Source organism: Schistocerca gregaria, chromosome 1 (genome assembly GCF_023897955.1).
Source record: "Schistocerca gregaria isolate iqSchGreg1 chromosome 1, iqSchGreg1.2, whole genome shotgun sequence".
Taxonomy (NCBI): Eukaryota; Metazoa; Arthropoda; class Insecta; order Orthoptera; family Acrididae; genus Schistocerca; species Schistocerca gregaria.
In genome coordinates this window covers 168,866,451-168,886,713 of record NC_064920.1, presented here as the reverse complement: position 1 = coordinate 168,886,713, position 20,263 = coordinate 168,866,451, and the positions used below count along the sequence as shown (strand labels likewise).

General features: G+C 41.8%; 1 protein-coding gene across 7 annotated transcripts in view; it reads left to right on the top strand.

Moving 5' to 3' along the window:
• LOC126336147 (RUS family member 1) overlaps positions 1–20,263 on the top strand; it is a 109,193-nt gene that overhangs the window by 18,707 nt on the left and 70,223 nt on the right. For all 7 annotated transcript variants that reach the window (XM_049999657.1, XM_049999665.1, XM_049999650.1 and 4 more), the window contains 2 exons: positions 5,871–6,031; positions 20,019–20,211. In XM_049999657.1, coding sequence (XP_049855614.1) covers positions 5,871–6,031; positions 20,019–20,211 — 354 coding nt within the window. The remainder of the gene's footprint in view (positions 1–5,870; positions 6,032–20,018; positions 20,212–20,263) is intronic.

The following is a 20,263-nucleotide window of genomic DNA, read 5'->3' as shown; positions in this document are numbered from 1 at the left end:
GTATATATATTATATAGGAATGGTGTATGTTCTTTCAATATCTGTATCCATAGTTGACAGAGGCAGTGTAGAATGTAAACAGGGTTGCAGATGTGATGCTTGCACTTCCCCACATATTTGCAGAGAAGACACTTTAGGTACTTTGCTAGCTGGTGTATAGGTGTGTCAGCATGGGAGATTAGTTTTTGTACAAGGTTATGGTCTGTGAAGGCTTCAGTGAAGCCCTAGTATATTTCAAGTGGGACCACTTGTCACTGCAGGTTTGTGGCTGTTTAGGAGAGATTCCTTTAGATGGCCCATGAATAAGTGGGCATAGGATAGTGCACCCACATGGCACCATCCTATACCAACCTATTCATGGGCCATCTAGAGGAATTCTTCCTAAACATCCAGAATCCTAAACCGCTCACCTGGTTCAGATTCGTTGATATCTTTGTGATGTGGATTGAGAGTGAGGTGAGGACAACCTATCCACATTCCTCCAGAACCTCGACAACTTTTCCCCCATTTACTTCACCTGTTCCTACTCAACCCAACCTGCCATGATTCTAGATGTTGGCCTCCACCTCAAAGATGGCTTCATCAGTATCTGTGTCCACATCAAATCTACTAACCACTAGCAATACCTCCACTTCAATGGCTGTCACCCTTTCCATACAGGGAAGTCCCATTTGTACAGCCTAGGCACCCTTGGTCATTGCATCTGCAGTGATGATTGGCCCCTCTCAAAATATACCAATGGTCTAGCTGAGGCCTTCACAGCATGTAATTATCCTCCCAACCTTGTACAAAAACAAATCTCCAGTGCCTTATTTTTCCAGTCTACAACCAACACAATATACTCGTCCATCCCTATGCAAACCCTGCTCCCAGCCCCTTACCTCATGGGTCGTACACCTGTAATAGGCCTAGTGCAAGACCTGTCCCATACATCCTCCCATCACCACCTGCTCCAGTCCAGTAATGAAACATCACCTATCCCATGAAAGGCAGGGCTACCTGTGAAACCAAACATGTCATCTATAAGCTAAGCTGCAACCACAGTGCTGCATTCTATATGGACATGACAACCAACAAGCTATCCGTTATAGCTATGAGCAATAGGCGAGCAATGCACGGCAGAGAGTGGAGATGAGTAGCCACCAGGCAGGGGAGTCACTGGAGGTATTGCTAACAATGAACAGACAGGACAGATGAACAAATAGAGCATAGCAGACACTACGACTGACCAGAACAGAACACAAAGCAAGCAAGCAAGAACTAAGGTGATAAACATGGCGAGACAACAACAATGCAGGAACACTCCAAACAATGACAATATGTATCTTAGCATACAGAACTAGAATGCAGTACGACCGAGATGCACACGCAAACTGCAGTGAGTACCAGATTGCTGGGGTAGCACCACGCGGCCACCTAAATACATGATCATGGGAAACATGATTGGCTGTGGACTACACGTGGTGCGGAGAGTGGTACACTTACACGGCTTGCAACACAGATGCATACGGAGCACATATACCCCTAGTGGGTATCCAGGTCCATACCCTATGGCGCACATTCAACTTCCGCACCTTCCAACACCAGATTTTCTGTCCACATGAATAGCCACCAACAAACTGGCCAAGAAACAAGCTGACCACCCTGTTGCTGAGCACACTGCCAAACATGGCACCCTTCATTTCAGTGACTGCTTCACAGCCTGTGCCATATGGGTCCATCCAACCAACACCAGATTCTCTGAACTGCGCAGGTGAGAACTTTCCTTGCAATATATCCTATGTTCCCATAACCCTCCCAGCCTCAACCTTCATTAGTCATCATCCTCACCCATCCAGCCCCTTCCCTGTTCCCATTCCAGCACTACACAGCCCTCGTTCCACCATCACACCCAGTCTTTTTACATCTCTCCTTTTCCGCTACCCTTCCCACCTCTCCCCTGCCCTCTGTCTAACTTCCCAACTGTACATAACTGCCCTACACCCTCTCTCCACCTCAACCCTGTGCACTCATCAGCAACACTGCACTGACAGCCACCCATATTCTACTATCCCTCCCCCCTCCCATGCCAGAGTGCTCCTTACCCCCAACCAGTTGCTACTCACATCATGCACTGGTGCTGCTGCTCGCAGTGTGGCTTCAGGTGCCTGAGACTGCAGGTGTGTGTGTGTGTGTGTGGTTTATTTTTGACAAAAGACATATGGCCGAAAGATTTATCTGTGACAATCTTTTTGTTGTGCCTATCTCCGCTATATAGTGTGTAGCAACTTTCCTTTTCATAATATTGTTACATTCCATCCTGTACTTTCCATTGTTTGATAAGTTGAGTTATTTGTAGGATCGGCATTTATCTTTCTTGGACAGTGTCATTCAGAAGATCAAAAATCTTGTTATTGTAGTCCAGATGTGACATTAGGGCCATAGTGTTGCCCTTGTCAGCAGCAGAATTAGTTTCCCTGTCCTCTCACAGGTTTTACAGTGGTACTCGTTCTTTCTTGGAGATGTTGGATCTTATCATTGGTGCCTTGGTTAAGGGCTCTACAAGTTTCAGGGCATACCTCTTCTACTGCTTCTGATGGTAGTAAAGCTGCAACATGCTCAACAGAGCTAATATAATCTTCTGTTGGTAGCATTTTTGCAGTAGGTGCAAAATTGAACCCCCTTAAACCCTTGTCCAAATGTTTGCCAGTGAGATTAATTACTGTTGGGCTGTGTGCACTGTGGCTTAGCATTTTGTGCAAGATGTCAAGGTTTTCTTCCTAACGTGCAGACACTAAGGGAATGTGTGTTTCAAGAAATATCAGTAAAGGCTACGAATAACAAAAGAGAACCCTATCATGTAGGTTGCATTGGTAGTCACTTGGCTATAAACAGTGACACTGGGCCAAAAGTAGTTCATAGTCGAGTTGGAGTCCAGTGAGTGAGCACACTTAACAGCAAAACAGCATCTGAAGAAGATGAGTGGGTTGATTGGCAAAGTATTGTACATAAAATGTAAACAACAGCTTTGTTGTGTACCAGGAAGTAACCATTATGCAGGAGTACCTCTGGGAAGTATGGAAGATACGAGTGAGTTACCAGTGGAAGTGAACTTGTGAGGGTGGGTTGTGAGTTGTGCATGGATAGATGAGTCAGGAAAGCAATAGCCCATGAATGACTAAGGTTCCTAGTTCCAGATCTGAACCAGCACACAGTTTCAATCTTACAGAAAAGTTTAAATCTATGCGTACATCACTGCACAGAGATGATTCATTCTCAGGACAGAATTGCTATCAAACTCAGTAATTATATAACAGTTATGAAAATTCATGGATGGAGCAATACATAAAATAAAGAAAGGGAACCACTCATCTGTAGCTGATCAATGCATAATGCAGGGACACATAACAGAAAACAGCATTCACACTAGTGTGTGAGCAAGAGCTCTTATTCTAACCAAAGTACGCACATACACACACAACCACTCAGACATCCAAACATATGCTCCTGTAGCCACAGTGAGACTAATCGTGGATACTTGATTATTGAAAGCAGTTGGGAAAAGGTAAGGTGAGGGAGTGGGAAAAAGTTAGCAGAGGTATTTCCAGGGGCCTTTGAGTATCTAAATGATGTGCATAGTGGAACCATTGTTGAAGTCATCTGTGTTGTGTGGATGGTCACGTTTGTGGCTTGCCACAGTTTGGCTTTGGCCATTCATGTAAATTGACCGTTGGTTATTTGTCATGCGCACATTGAATGCTGTATAGTAATTGCAGCATGGCTAATATATAACATGGCTGATTTCAAAACGGCCTTGCCTTTTATTAGGTAGAAAACACCTGTGACTGGACTGTGGTAGGAGGTAGTTTGTGGATGTATGGGACAGGACTTGCATCTGGGCCGACGACAGGGGACTGTCCCGTGGCGGTGCAGGATTGGGAGTAGGATTGTAATAGGGATGGACAAGGATATTCTGTAGGTTAGGTTGGCAGTGGAGCACTATTTGTGGGTAGTATTTTAGGTAAGGTAGCCTTCATGCTGGGGCATGAAAAGAAGTTGTTGAAGCCCTGCTGTAGGATGTGGTTGAGATCTAAAAGGCCAGGGTGATATTGGGTGGCCAGAGTTGTATGGTGGCTGGTTAACAAATTTTTAGGTGTCAGAGTAGCAGGTGGCATGGAAGATTAGTTTGCAAATGAGCTTAGTAGTGTGTTGTATGTCAGTAAAGGCTCTGGTAAGGTAACCATTATATTTCAATTACTCCTGCTTACCACTGCAGATGCAGCATCCATGGATGGCAAGGCTGCAAGAAAGATATTTTAACATGGAATGGTTGAGAGCTGTAAGAGTGGAGGCACTGTTGGAGGTTGGTGGACTTGATGTGGATGGAAGTACATGTTTGTTGAGCCAAGTGAGAGGTGGTGATCGAGGCAGGTGGCTTGTTGTGTTGAGAAGGATCAGGTGAAGTGGATTTGGAGCAAAGTATGTCCTTGATGTGAGTCTAGATCATGAAACTGTCATCAGTGAATCTGAACCAGGTAAGCAGTTTTTAGATGTTAACTGTATAGAAAAGATTCCTCCAGATGGCCCATAAACAAGCTGGCATAGGATAGCACCATGAGAGTACCCTTGGCAGTACCATGGATTTGTTTGTAGATTTGTCTTTCAAAAGTGAAATAGTTTTGGATCAGGATGTGGTTGGTTAGGAGGATTAGGGAAAAGGTGGTGAGTTTGGTATCAGAAGAGTGATTGGAAAGGTAGTGTTCCATGGCCACAAGGTGTACAAGAATGTTGTGTCCAAATTGACTAACAAGGAGTCTGTTGGTAACAGGACAGGAAATATGGAGAGGCGGTGAAGGAAGTGAGCAGTGTCTTGAATGTAGGTGGTGGGGTATGGACAATTGTTTGAAGGTTGTGTAAGTATTGTACCCAACCACAATTGGGCACAACTGGTAGAGAGGCCTGTGGGGTTGGGTTTGTAGAGTTTGGTAAGTAGGTGTGAGTGGGAGTGTGAGGGAATTCCTGGTTTGAGGAGGTAGATGCATTCAGGTGTCAGGTTTTCGGATTGACCTAAGGCCTTGAGGAGGTGCTTGAGATCATGTTGGCCTTCTTGGATGGTACCATGGTTGTAATGTTCGTGTGTTTTTCCTTCCTACATTGCTTTTCGCTATACCTTCTGTACTTTTTTCGTATTGCACAGCCACACAGACATCTGGCCAAAGACCTGTCTCTTTTCTGCTACCCCCTCTTTGTGTCCTTCCTTATCCCCTCCCCACCTTCATCAGTTCAGATAACTGCTTTCAATAATCAGTCAATAATTAGTCCTCCCATGGTCATGAAAGTATTCATTTGGGTGTCTGCTTGGCTGTGTGTGTGCACTTTGGTTAGAAAAAGATCTATTTCTCAAAAGCTATTGTGAATGCTATTATCTGTAAGTTGTTCCTGTGCTCCATGAATCGATTCACTCTAGATGAGTGGTTACCTTTATTTTTTGTAAAATTTTTAATTAAATGTATGTATAAAAGTTGGCACCTAGTTTTTGCATTGTTGCCTGTGTTGAATCCAGGTATCAAACAGCAGCAGAAGCATTAGATAAAAAAAGAGAGAAAAGACAAGGGCAGTTGTCAAAATATTTCATGAAAATGAAAGTGACAGCTTGTCTGCGTACCCAGAAAGGTGTGTTTTTTTATGTAAATTTGGAAATGATTGAAAGCTTGCAATACAGCCAGTTATTGTGTAATTATAAGAAGGGACTTCATAGCATGGAACACTTTGACATGTCTTGATTTCAAAAACTAAAAATAGAAGCAACTGTAATGCATGACTGAAACTCTTAAAATATTCAGAATTCTCTGACAAAGATCTTCTGACAGTTTTGTTTTCTTTGCTGCTAGGCCTTTTGCAGCACGCTGACAGGTACTTTGGCAGCACGTGCCATCATGGCTGGTATTGGGGTTGGTAGTGCTGATGCAACACCACTGGCAGCCGCCATAACCTGGATATTTAAAGATGGCACTGGTATGGTTGGAAGTATATGTTTCGCATGGTGGAAGGGGTAAGCTTTCTTAGTCATAGTAAAATTAACTGTGATGTGCATTCCCAGAGTTGGCTTCTGTGGCCAAGCAGTTGTAGGTGCTTCAGTCTGGAACCACGTTGCTGCTATGGTCACAGGTTCAAATCCTGCCTCTATGGATGGATGTGTGTGATGTCCTTAGGTTAGTTAGGTTTAAGTAGTTCCATAGCAAAAGAGAATGAATGTTTCACGATGTTAACATTTGTATTTCAGTTTGGAAATGTTTCATGGACAATTATACATGAAATTGTGATTATCAGTTTCAAGCATAATAAAGTATGTGATCACAGGTTATTGATAGTATCAACAGAAGAATAAAAAAATGAAATTACATCACATTGTAAGGGGCTTCTTGAACTAATACCGAGCTGAATGTGATGACATCTTAAGCTCTGTCATCACAGAGGACAAGGTACTGCAACACTTAAACTGAAACAGAATGGCAGTCAGGAGAGTGGAAGTTATTGTTATTTTACAAAACAAATATGTAGCCAGTACGACTATGCATGGCAGGGAGATTTGATGGGCAATTTCCTCTTCCTCCTTGCTGTCCCTATCTGACTGCTAGTTATCTTTACTTCTTTCTGCACCTCGAATTGTTTATTTCTGAATTATTCTTCTATTATTATAATGATTTAAAAAAAAGAAAGAGCTTTCAACAATCGGTCATCACTAGTGTAAATTTTAGTGACGAGGGCACATGCCGTCTGTCTGAAAAGTTCCATGACTGATTTTATTCAAAGCATATAAGCAATGTCAGTGCAGTAACTATGGTGGCAGCTTGAACTAACAACTGTAAACAACAGCTGTGCATTCAACCAGTTGGTTGCGGGCAGGCAGGTGGTGGACGTGCAGTGGTAGTGTGCCTATGTTGTGTCACAAACTGCAGTAGAGCAACATCTCTTAATCAAGTGCTCTGGACATTGTCCAGAATTCTTTGAAGAAGAGAAAAGTTTATGCTATACTTTTCCCTGTTGAATATATATGTATTCACATTGGGATTTATTGCCTACTCTTGCTCCAGATGTACACACCTTAACTCAAATTTACTTCTGACAGTGCCCATGCGGGACCTGACATACCTTGACACTGATGCAGTTGTGCCTGTGACTTACTTGGCTTAACTCCTTTGGCCCCTAAGGGGGCACAGGGCATTTCAGGAGTACTCGCCATCCATCTCAATCTTTGCCCATTTCTCTCAATTCAACCCAGGTCTTTCAACTCACCTTGCTTTTCCCTCCGTCATCCTCTTCCATGTAGAACTAGGCTTGCATCTCTTCCTTTTTCCTTGGAGATTCCACAGCAGTACCTTTGCAACTGCTTAGTCTGGCTTTCCCGGTGTGTGCCCCAGGCATATTCACTTTCCCATATGTGGTCTTTGTTATTTATCTGGTTTGCTTTCCTCCGTAGCTCATGATTATTTTTTCAGGCCACTAGATATTCGTGGTGGAGATACATATTTATAAAGCTCTGTAACTGTGATGATGTTTCTTTCTTGTCTACTTTCTGACTTTCACTGCTTATAGGGCACCTTAAAATAGCAATTTTTGTTTTGCATGTGATTTTTCTGTTTTCCACATTGGATATGATTATATGAATGCAGCATTTGCCTTCTTTATGTTGTTCACCACATCTTCTCCAGCTCCATCATCATCTGTCACCACACTACACAGATAGAAGAATGCATTGACAGTCTCTGCCAGCTGCCCCCATATAAAGAGACACACTTCCATATTCCCAGAATTTACTCTCATTTCCTTTGTTTTATGTACATTTATCTTGAGGCAGCAATCTCTGCTTCTTTTTTTTTTTGTAAGTTTAATTTAATTTTCATATCTGTCGGCCTTTGAGCTAGCAAAACTATGTTGTCTGCAAAATCCAGATACTCCATTCATTCATGGACCTGCCATTGGATTCCTCTTCTGCCATCTGCAGTCAATCTTTTCATTACTGAGTCAAGGACAAGTAGAAAAAGCATTGGTGACAAAATATAACCCTGCGGGACTCCGGTTATTGCCTCTATTGGATCTGTGAAATTTCCAGTTCAGAGCACACAACATCTGTAGCCATCATACAGATCTTTGATGATGTTCAGAATCTTCTGTGGTATACCATACTTCTGCAACACCTGTATGATTTTACAAAATTTATGGCCTTTTTGAAATCAATCAGTGCCAGGTTCATGGTTGCTTGGAATTCTTTACTTTTCTGTAAGATGATCCTTAGAGTATTAATAAGATCAACACTACTGTGTTATGTCATAAAACAGCCTGTTCTTTTTGCACTTGATTTTCAAGTAAATCTTTAAATATGATTAAAATAATTCTGGTGAGGTCCTTGCAGGACACTAACACCACTGTAATACAGGGTCCCACACCAGTTTTTGTGAACTGTCAAATTTCCCATTTTGTGGGAGCTTTACTCCCAGTCCATCTTTCCACTTCATTGTGGATTTTTCTTAGAGCCAAATATACTTCAACAGCAACAGGGGGTGGTGGATTATAGCAGTAATTGCAAGATTGGCTTTTGAGAACTCTGTTGCTATGTTTTGTACACCTGGGCCATTGCATTTTTATGCGTCTCAATAATCCTAATTTCATCTGTTGTAGAAACACCTCTCACCTGTTGCTCGAAAATTGTCTTCAAAATTTAACATCTCCTTGAAATGCTCTTCCCATCTTTGTAGCTGTGCCTGTTGAGTCCTAATCACCACACCTTGCTTCATCTTAGCTGATCATTCCTGTTTAAAGTTTTTCGTTGACAGCCATTAGATGATTTTGTGGAGCTCTTTTATAATTTGCCCCCGCCCCCATCTTGCTGCCTTGTTTGCTAATTGTGCCTGATTATCTATCCATTTCCTTTTACTCACCTTGTTCCTAGTTTTAGTTTTAGTTCTTTCTTGCTGTCACTGTGATTACACGTGTCATCAAAAATCCATTCTTTCCTTTGATATTCGTAAATCCTAAGCTGTTATCTCCAGCAGCTAGATATCTGTGTGTAAGTGTTTGCCAACCTATTTCAGTTCCTTCTTGTGTAATTTTTTTTAAATTTTATTTTTCCAGGGAGAACCTGAAATCTGTTTTGTAGTTCAACAGCAAATCTTTCATTCATGCACTGGTTTTTAACCTATCTGTGTGTGTGTTTTTTTTTCTTTTCTTTTTTGCTCCTATGAATGAACTTGGTTTTATTTGCCCTTCTTCAATCAAAACTCTATCAAAACTAGGTTATGGTCACTTCCAGTGTCTGCTCCCTTTCTATTTCCACATAGAACAGTGTGTGTTGAAATGGTTTGTGGCTATGTGATCTATTTGATTTACATTAACATTGTGTGGTGTGACCCATGTTGTCTTAGGGCAGTTATGATGTGGAAACAGTGTACCTCCAATGATTAATTCATGCGCAGCACACAGCAGTTCACCATTTGCGTTTTTTTTCCAATGCCATGGTCACCCATGATGTGTTCAAACCCTTCATTTTCCGAATCAACCTTTGAGTTCAAGCACTACATTAAAATTTTTATATCTCCAATTATTTTGTCCAAGGACTCCATTTAGCTCTGTATGAAATGCATCTTTTAACTCTCCTCCATCCACTTCAGCTGCTGAATAACATTGAATTTCAGTGATATTTTGCACATTTGTTTTAAAGCACATGATTATTATCCTTTCTGAGACTGGTTTCCACTCCACTCCAGTAAGCTCCTTTTGCAGTTCTTAGATTGTAAGAGCCACACACTAACCCTGGGAAATGCATCTTCACCCGTCTGTCATACATACAACAGAACTCCAACATTTTGTATGAGCTTTCCATACTCTGGTTACCTAGTTTCACAAAGGTCCGGTATACCCAATTGGTAGTCCTCCATCTCTCTTTTCCTGTTTTAATCTTCCTGCCTCTCTGAATGTTCTTACATTCCAAAATACAACATGTGGTTTCCTTTTCAGACCAGAGTACATATCCTTAATATCCATCCAATTATTTCTCCATTTAGGTTCTGTATTTGAATTTATTTATTTATTCACATATTTTTTGGTGGTGCAGGTTATCAGTCCACATCCCTCAGTTGTGTTGGTAGGACTGCCACCTTATGGCTTGGACACCTGCAAGGTTTTATTTCAGGGCCTTACGCCATAAGTAGCTCATCACCACCTCGACTGCAGACTATGCCTTCATAAACACTAGTCTGTAGTGCATGTAGTCACTTCTGCAATTCATCGAATTTTCTGCTGTTGACTTGGTTGTTGGGGACAAAATCTTCAATTAAATTTCAATTTCTTCTCACTTCTAATTTACAGTAAATCTTCTTTGTCAATTTTTATCACACCCCAGTGCATAATTATTCTGGTTTCTGTCACAATCTCCAAAATGCAGTGTTTCCCTTTAAATATATGTATCTTCAGATTGGAATATATTGTCTTCTCTTCGTTCTGAACATCTTTACATAAATTCAAATTTATTTCTAACAATGCCATTGCAGTGCTGACGGTTCTTGTTACCTATGCAATTGTGCTTGTGTGGAAACTAATAAACTTCTACAAAATTCTAACTATCTCTAAATGAATACGAAGTATTCCTTCTGTTACCAAATCCACACATTGTATTCCATTGTACAATAGCTTCTTGTGTTAAAACAGTATGTAACAGGGAACATTACTTGTATTAACCTCTTGAAAACTGACATTGTCACAGCACTTGCTTTTACTAGTGGTTAGCTGCACTACTTCAAGCCCAGGATGATGTCTATGATGACGCTGACCAAAGGAAAAAAATCTCACAGTCCTTGAAGATAACACAACTCACAGTAATACTGTGGTTGCCATCCCATCTTTAAGAAATGTGGTGCCACCCACATACATCTCACATACAAAACAGATAGTAAAAAGCCCCTCAAGCAACTTTCTATTCTCAACCATTAGACTATTACATGGTTTGGTGAGTGGAACTATTTATCAGATAGGTAGATGTAGGGTTACACATCACAGTGCTAGTTTGATATGTAAGACCAAAGTTCAGAGTATATCCTGCGCACCTCGACTCTTGAACAAAAATTACAACACATGGACACCTGTTGTGACTTGATTTAAACACAAAATTCAGACAATTTTTTCTCTAGAAATAACCCCAATGGGCGATAAGACTTTGTGTTACCAATACAAACCAACCAGAAAACAACAAAGTACAGAAATTTGGGTGTAGGGCCAATAATTTGACAATATAACTGACTCAGTCTTCTTTCTGAAATGTTTCTGCACGTACAGATTGATACAAAAGTGATTCTCAAACCAGTGTGACACATGAGTTGAACATCCCAACATCCCAAAGAAGAATTTTTCTGACCATTTCACATTGTTGTATGTGTGTTCTTTACATTGTACACAAGTGGGTGACTGGGGCGGGGGGTCATTACGTAGAACTCCTGAAGCAATGGAACAACTATCTTAACCTTTCTGTTTCTTATTAATCCAGTCTCAAAATATTTGGGACTGATGGTTTATGTATTCTGGTCTCTCGTACGATAAATGTTTCAATAGTTGAGAGAAATATGGACAAAAGTAGCAGAAGACAGCTGCTTATACTGAATGTAAACATCATTGTTACTGCCATTTGTATGTTACTTTTACATCGTAATGGAACTTCCTTCCCAGATGACCCTCATGCACCAGTTCCTTTTAATTTTTGTATTACATATATTCTTTGCCTGCTTTCCTTGTGCAATGTGTTACAGCATATTAATTTTGATTGGGAATGGAGACTAGCATTCAGCATTAAGATAAGAAGCTGAGTGACATGTAAGAAACTTAAGACGACAGCTTGCCAAAATCTTGTTTTCCTTATTTATCAGAGCAATATACCGTATTTACCTAAGTATAAAATGACCCTGAATGTAAGATAACACCCCCCCCCCCCCACCCCTTTTCTTTAAGATGCTGCGTGTCTAACTGAAATTACAAACTTTTATTGACATAAAGTATCTGTGTAACCAATTAATATGATGCCTATTCTAAACATTTGCCATTTATTAATTGTCTACATTTTGATAATACAAGAAGAAATAAAATAAGCAAAAAAGAATTGTTTACATTAATTTTTATCTTCACTGTCTGTTTTGTTTACTCAACCTGTCATCTGTCATATCACTTTTTTTATTGATCATCCCAACAGGACAGCCGTGAAAATTATATATTCATTGTAACAAATATTTGGCTATTTCTTCTGAACATGTTGTGATTTCTGAAGCTGTGGTTATGATGGGACCTGAGAACACAGTTATTTTTTTCTGACCACATAGCGGATTTCACTTCTCTACTGATGTGAGAATATTAGGAAGCCTCTAGCTTCCAATGTCCATCTTCCCTTCACCTTCTCATTGACTGTGTGGATGCAGCAGTAGCTGATATACCTCTTATAGAATTACCTTGCCCCTCCATAGTCCCCATCACAACTCACAGTGAGTTCCGACAACATTGCTGCACAAAATATGTAAGTAGGTCAGTGGCCCCAATGTAGACTTTTAGCATTTCCCACAGAAAAGTGTGCTATTATTGAGTGTTAGTCCAATTTTAAAGTCAGTTAGATTCCGAGTACAAATTGATTCAGGCACATTGCAGTCTAAATACTTCCTTCCTTTGTTTGAGGATTACAGTACTTGCAAGAAAATCTCAGTAAAGGAGAGGAAGGTGGAGTTGCGTTGCATAGAGTGTTAACATCACTCCTCTCTTTTGTTAGTTATTTATTATCTTTTTCCATGCCCACCTTGCCTGCTTTGTTGTGTGCCCAGTTGTCTTGGCATTCATTGACCTGTGACAGAAATCTTTGTCTTCTTATATCTGTGCCTCATTCCTCATGGTCTCCGTAAAGTGTCTCTCAGTGCTGTATTTGTATGTCCTTCTGCCTTCCTCCCTCTTTTGTGCCATTCTTGCTATCACTCATATGCATGGTGTTAAAAAAAGTGTTCTGTATTTTGGGAAGTGATAGTATGACCAAAATAATGGAAAAATGTCTAGTAAACAGGGGCTCTACTGTGCATACTATAAGCAGTTTTTCATGTATAGCTGGAATCAGCCCAAATAAATACTGCTCATCACTTCTTTCATACTACTCCCAGTGTCGATGGAAAGTATTGGTCCATTTCCCATTGCAAACAAAATTATTTTTAACACAAAATTTTATGTTCCTGTTTGATAGAGTGGTTCCAGATTAGTCTAGAGTGATATTTGTTTTATTGAGGTGTATTAATAGGGACAGTAAAAAACAAAGATTAAGTTGTACTCTAGCAGCAACTGAGCAACACTGTTGTGTGGTGGGAGCAATCAGTGCGTGCCAGGGTGGTGCTGTTGCTGCTGGAGTGCTGTGCTGTGCTGTGCTTTTAACCCATTGCAGACAGATTCCGAGTTTACTCTCATTTCACGTGTTCTACACTTTGTCTGTAGCTGCCATCTACTATGACATATTTCAAGTAATTCATCTATTTAGTTGTTTATACCAGTAGTCAATGTATCAAACTTGATTGTCTTCAAATAAATTAGCTTATTTAGCATTTTGATTGTACTTTGATATTTCAGATAGTTACTAATATTTTCATCTTGAAGTTAGTCCTCTTGTTAGAGGTGGCCCTGTTCAGAAAACAGAAGGAAATGAATGAATCCGATGTACTTCTTTAGGTTTTTGTCAATGATTATTCACATGTTCCTAGTGAGAAGGAAGAGTCAGATGACTGTATGAATAAATGTTTTTATGGTTCTTAAGGATAATTTCAGTGACAGCATTATCATTAGACCTGTAAAGAAACATAAAGTGGCAGTGTTTTCAGGTGATTCTGATGATAACAATGAAAGTGATTCTATTCTTATAAATGATTCATTCTGTCACAATGTTAACTCTAATATCACTCACATCCTGGTTATGCCAGTGCATGAGTGAGACATGGGCGTGATCTTGAATGTGTTGATACATGAAACTTCCTGGCAGATTAAAACTGTGTGCCCGACAGAGACTCGAACTTGGGACCTTTGCCTTTCGCGGGCAAGTGCTCTACCAACTGAGCTACCGAAGCACGACTGACACCCGGTACTCACAGCTTTAATTCTGCCAGTATCTCGTCTCCTACCTTCCAAACTTTACAGAAGCTCTCCTGCGAATCTTGGCGTCAGTCGTGCTTCGGTAGCTCAGTTGGTAGAGCAATTGCCCGCGAAAGGCAAAGGTCCCGAGTTCAATCTCGGTCGGGCACACAGTTTTAATCTGCCAGGAAGTTTCATATCAGCACACATTCCACTGCAGAGTGAAAATTTCATTCTGTGTTGATACATGTCAATAAAACAAATGTCACACTAGACTAATTTGTGATGAGTGATGTGCATAAGCAGAAACATTTCAGGAACAAGAAGAAGCAGCCTAATTTGGGACCGCTCTATTGAATGGGCACATAAAATTTGGCTTTAAAAATAATTTTGTTTGTAAGGAGGAAAAAAACCGATGCCTTCTGTTGACACTGAGCATTGCTTGAAAGATGTGATGAGCGGTATTTGTTGAGGAGACTCCAGCTACACATTCTGAAACCGAAATTGCAAATATCTGGTGAAACAAGAAGAGGTTATTACAGGTGGTTGGCTTTCACCTTGCTGAAGGAAATATCCTGGCATTTCCTTTAAACAATGTAGAACAGTCACAGGAAACCTAAAGTGGGATGGGCGCATAGAGCAAAACCCATCATCCGAATAAGAGGTCAGTATCTTAATAACTGCACTGTCTCGTTCAGTTGATTCCTATTGTGTTCTTTTGATTATACACAATTTGCGCCAAATAACTTATGAAACATAGTTTGGCATTGCATCACTGCACACACTGTGCAAGACCACAAATGTGCTGTTAGGCCATTGCTTTCCCATGAGTCTCATCAGATAACTGACCCCAGGCATGTTAACGTGCAGTTATGCCTCATGCAAATCTGCATGTCCTCCCTTCACTCTTTCTGGAAAAATATGTTCTCTCATGATGATTGAGCTGTTGAGCTTAGGAGAATGACAAGAGATTACAGGCATGCAGTATAGATCTTGGCACATAATTTTCTTGTAAAAACATTACAGTGTGATCATATATTTAAAAAATGGCTCTGAGCACTATGGGACTTAACCTCAGATGTTATCAGCCCCCTAGAACTTAGAACTACTTAAACCTAACTAACCTAAGGACATCACACACACCCATGCCCGAGGCAGGATTTGAACCTGCAACCGTAGCGGTTGCGCGGTTCCAGACTGAAGTGCCTAGAACTGCTTGGTCACATCTGCGATCATGTATTTAATGTGGCGGGATGTTATAGTAGTGCCATTTCACTTTTAAGCACTACTGTGAATCCTCTTAGTAATCTTTAAGTGTGTGGTATGCATTACTTGTAAATTATGTTTCTGTTACCTCTTTGAACTCGTATACTGCAGTAATTGTTGTCGCCTCCTTGGGAAATTTATTATACAATTGGGGCACTGAGAACCATAAAAGGTTAAAATACAGACATAAAGTGCCCATAGGGTAGTGAATATCAGATATATTGGAGAGATAACCTTTCATGAATGTTCATATATACAACGTCGGCCTTGAGCACAGATAAGATCATTCACTATAATATCAACAGATGTCAGTAGCATGTATACATGTTACAGTCTCAAAATTACAGGTATGTTTTAGGTCCTTATGGTTCTCAGTGCTTCAGTTTTATTCCCTAATAAAAATAGTGTTTTGAATTTTATGTGTGTGTTTTCCTTTTAAATGTAAGTCCAAATTGGCTCTTGTTCCATGAGTAAGTAAAGAACTATCAATGTTTGTCCAGATATGGACAGCCGGTTTATGTATTCACTTGGTGCAGTAAGGATACCCAGTTTTTGAAGTAGTTCTTTACAATAAGGCTGTCTACTACTTCTCTTTGTTATTCTTACAGACCTTTCCGCAGTTTGAAAATAGAGTCCATGTTTTGTACTTTCAATCTGTGGAAAAGAATACCAAAACTAAGAACTGTGTTCACATACGAGTAGTATGACACCACAAGACATTTTCTGTTATAAACTATTGAAAGAACCCAAGGGTTTCATTTACTTTCTGTGTTAGGAGAACTAGTGTTGTATCACTGGCTATGAAGTTGTTATTTTCAGTAAAGGGAACTCTGTAATGTCTGGTACTATACTTCTCCCACTTATGAAACAAGACTTTGCTCCATTAAAAGGTTGCATTCATTCATAACTCATTTTAGTCTGTCATGATCGATTCAGTTAGTTTTGAGAATTTTGTAGTTTTCTATGCTCTCCACATTACCTTTCTTGGTAAGGTCACAACTTCCACTTGCTTAAGGTGCTCAGGAAAAATACTTTTAACTGAAGGACTGTCTCAGTGGTCACGTACCATCTATCACATAACCACTGCCCAACAACAAAGGATTTCTCCTCTTGTGAACAGCACTGCCCAGGATTGGTGCAACTGAATCACATTCTCTGCCAGGCTTTTGACTACCTCTCTTGATTACCTCTCATTGTACCTTATAATAAGAAATATCCTCCCTACCCCTCCAACAATGGTATTTTGTTGCCCACCCAGCTTACGCAATATTCTGTTCTGTCCCTACTTCACTCCTGCTCCCAGCACTTTGTCTCATATCCCTGCAATAGACAGAGAATCAAGACCTGTCTCATACATCCTCTTGTTACCACCTAGAGCAGTCCTGTCACTGGCATCTACTATCTCATAAAACACAGACTACTTGAGAAAACAGCCATGACAATTAACAGGCCATCTGCTTGCATGATTGGCCATGCCAACTTGTGGCCAAGATACAAATGGGTCACACAGGTGCTGAATATGCAGCACAACATGATGTGCTTCTCTTTAGTGACTGCTTCATAGCTTGAGCCATCAGAATTCTCCTCACCAATACCCGATTTCCTGAATTGTGCAGGTGAGAATTCTCTCTGCAGTGTATCCTTCTTTTCTGTAACACTCCACCCCCCTCCTCACCCACCAGTAACCTTTGTTAGTCACTGTTTTCCACCTGCCTGTTCCCTTCCTTGCTCCTTTACTTCACATGTTTTCTTTCCTACTAACAGACTGACATAATCCTTTCTTCTTCTCTACTTCTGTCCTCTCTCATCTTCCTCCCGCCATCCTCTCTCACACATAGCACTCCCTCCCCCCTGATGCTACACTTGGTGGCACTATCCTGTCCCCATCACATCCCTGCACACTCCCACAGTTAGACCTGGCATCATCTTCCCTGTCGTCACACTCCCCACTCTAGGCCCTTTCCTTACCTCCTGCCAGGGGTGAGCACACTGGACTTGCATTCAGGAGGATGATGGTTCAAACCTGCGTCCAGTCACCCTGATTTAGGTTTTCCATGATTTCCCTAAATCCGCAAATGCCTGGATTGTTTGTTTGAAAGGGCACAGCTGACTTCCTTTCACATCCTTCCCTTATCCGATGGGACCGATGACGTTGCTTTTTGGGTCCCCTCCCTCAAGTCAACAAACCAACCTCACCTCCACTGCCCATCCCAGCATATGCAGTTCCAGTTGGGCAGCAACCACCTGTGTATGCGTTGTTGTGTGTGTGTGTGTGTGTGTGTGTGTGTGTGTGTGTGTGTGTGTGTGTGTGAGTGAGTGAGTGTGCGTGTACTTGCATGCATGTGCTTTTGCGTGTGTTTTTATTTCTGAAGAAAGACTTCATCTGAAAGCTGAAATATGTCCAACATTCTTTTTCATTGTGCCTATCTGCGGCTCAATCCCACCTCTGTATGGTGAGTAGCAATCTGTCCTTTCCATATCGTTGAACTAAAGGACTCATTTATTAGTTGTTAATGGGGCTTGTATGCTCTCTATGCATCCCTTTGGAACAGAGACTGGGCGTATCATCTATGCCTGCTGTGACTTTTTAATTTTTAATTTCAGTATTATAGTTCTGACTTCATGCTCTGTTGTGGGGAACATCACCATTGTGCATGTTTTATAATTCATTATATGTGCTGCATGTATTTTAGCATTATTGTGTTGTAGCTTCTCTGCAATACCAATGAAATAGTTACTTACAAAACTTGCCAATTGCTGAGGATATTCTGTGACTCTATTCCCATCTTTGATGTATATGTTGTTATACTTCTGTCTGCCTTTTCCAGTTACATGTTCTATGACATTGTATACTACTTTGCTTTTATTTACTACGTCATATATTATTTTCTCATTGAATGATTTGTTTGCAACAGGCAGTACCCTTCTGTATATCCCTTTATGCCTGTGATGGTAATCTAGGAACCGTGGATTAGTGTAGTGTATTTACGAATATCAGAAACAGTTTTCTAATACTAGCAGTTACCTGTCTATTTTCCATAGCTCTGCTATTTAAGTGGCTACTTTCGGAAATGCTGCCTCTAAAATTAATTCAGAAATGCACATGAATTGATAAATACACTCCTGGAAATTGAAATAAGAACACCGTGAATTCATTGTCCCAGGAAGGGGAAACTTTATTGACACATTCCTGGGGTCAGATACATCACATGATCACACTGACAGAACCACAGGCACATAGACTAAGGCGACAGAGCATGCACAATGTCGGCACTAGTACAGTGTATATCCACCTTTCGCAGCAATGCAGGCTGCTATTCTCCCATGGAGACGATCGTAGAGATGCTGGATGTAGTCCTGTGGAACGGCTTGCCATGCCATTTCCACGTGGCCCCTCAGTTGGACCAGCCTTCGTGCTGGACGTGCAGACCGCGTGAGACGACGCTTCATCCAGTCCCAAACATGCTCAATGGGGGACAGATCAGGAGATCTTGCTGGCCAGGGTAGTTGACTTACACCTTCTAGAGCACGTTGGGTGGCACGGGATACATGCGGACGTGCATTGTCCTGTTGGAACAGCAAGTTCCCTTGCCGGTCTAGGAATGGTAGAACGATGGGTTCGATCACAGTTTGGATGTACCGTGCACTATTCAGTGTCCCCTCGACGATCACCAGAGGTGTACGGCCAGTGTAGGAGATCGCTCCCCACACCATGATGCCGGGTGTTGGCCCTGTGTGCCTCGGTCGTATGCAGTCCTGATTGTGGCGCTCACCTGCACGGCGACAAGCACGCATATGACCATCATTGGCACCAAGGCAGAAGCGACTCTCATCGCTGAAGACGACACGTCTCCATTCGTCCCTCCATTCACGCCTGTCGCGACACCACTGGAGACAGGCTGCACGATGTTGGGGCGTGAGCGGAAGACGGCCTAACGGTGTGTGGGACCGTAGGCCAGCTTCATGGAGATGGTTGCGAATGGTCCTCGCCGATACCCCAGGAGCAACAGTGTCCCTAATTTGCTGGGAAGTGGCGGTGCGGTCCCCTACGGCACTGCGTAGGATCCTACGGTCTTGGCGTGCATCCGTGCATCGCTGCGGTCCGGTCCCAGGTCGACGGGCACGTGCACCTTCCGCCGACCACTGGCGACAACATCGATGTACTGTGGAGACCTCACGCCCCACGTGTTGAGCAATTCGGCGGTACATCCACCCGGCCTCCCGCATGCCCACTATACGCCCTCGCTCAAAGTCCATCAACTGCACATACGGTTCACGTCCACGCTGTCGCGGCATGCTACCAGTGTTAAAGACTGCGATGGAGCTCCGTATGCCACGGCAAACTGGCTGACACTGACGGCGGCGGTGCACAAATGCTGCGCAGCTAGCGCCATTCGACGGCCAACACCACAGTTCCTGGTGTGTCCGCTGTGCTGTGCGTGTGATCATTGCTTGTACAGCCCTCTCGCAGTGTCCGGAGCAAGTATGGTGGGTCTGACACACCGGTGTCAATGTGTTCTTTTTTCCATTTCCAGGAGTGTATTATATATTTCTTGTTGCCATTCTAGGTATTTTGTAAGTGTATTTAAACTATTTTGCTTATCTAATTATGCTTTGGGATTTTTGTTGGCATCCTCATTCACTAGGACCTCACTGGACGCAGACTGCAAAAAATGGAGGCTAACAGCTGATGTCCTGAATGATGTAGCATTTTGTCTTGAACTACTTTTGCCATTCTTCAGAAATTGGTCCACACTTGTTCTGTGTGTATCCACAACCTTGAAAGCAGTTGTAGGTGTTGCAGGAGGTGCAACGAGGGCAGCCATTACACAACACCAGGTTTGTTGGAATTTTTGTTTCATTACTGTGTGTAATTCCCTCTCAGTACACC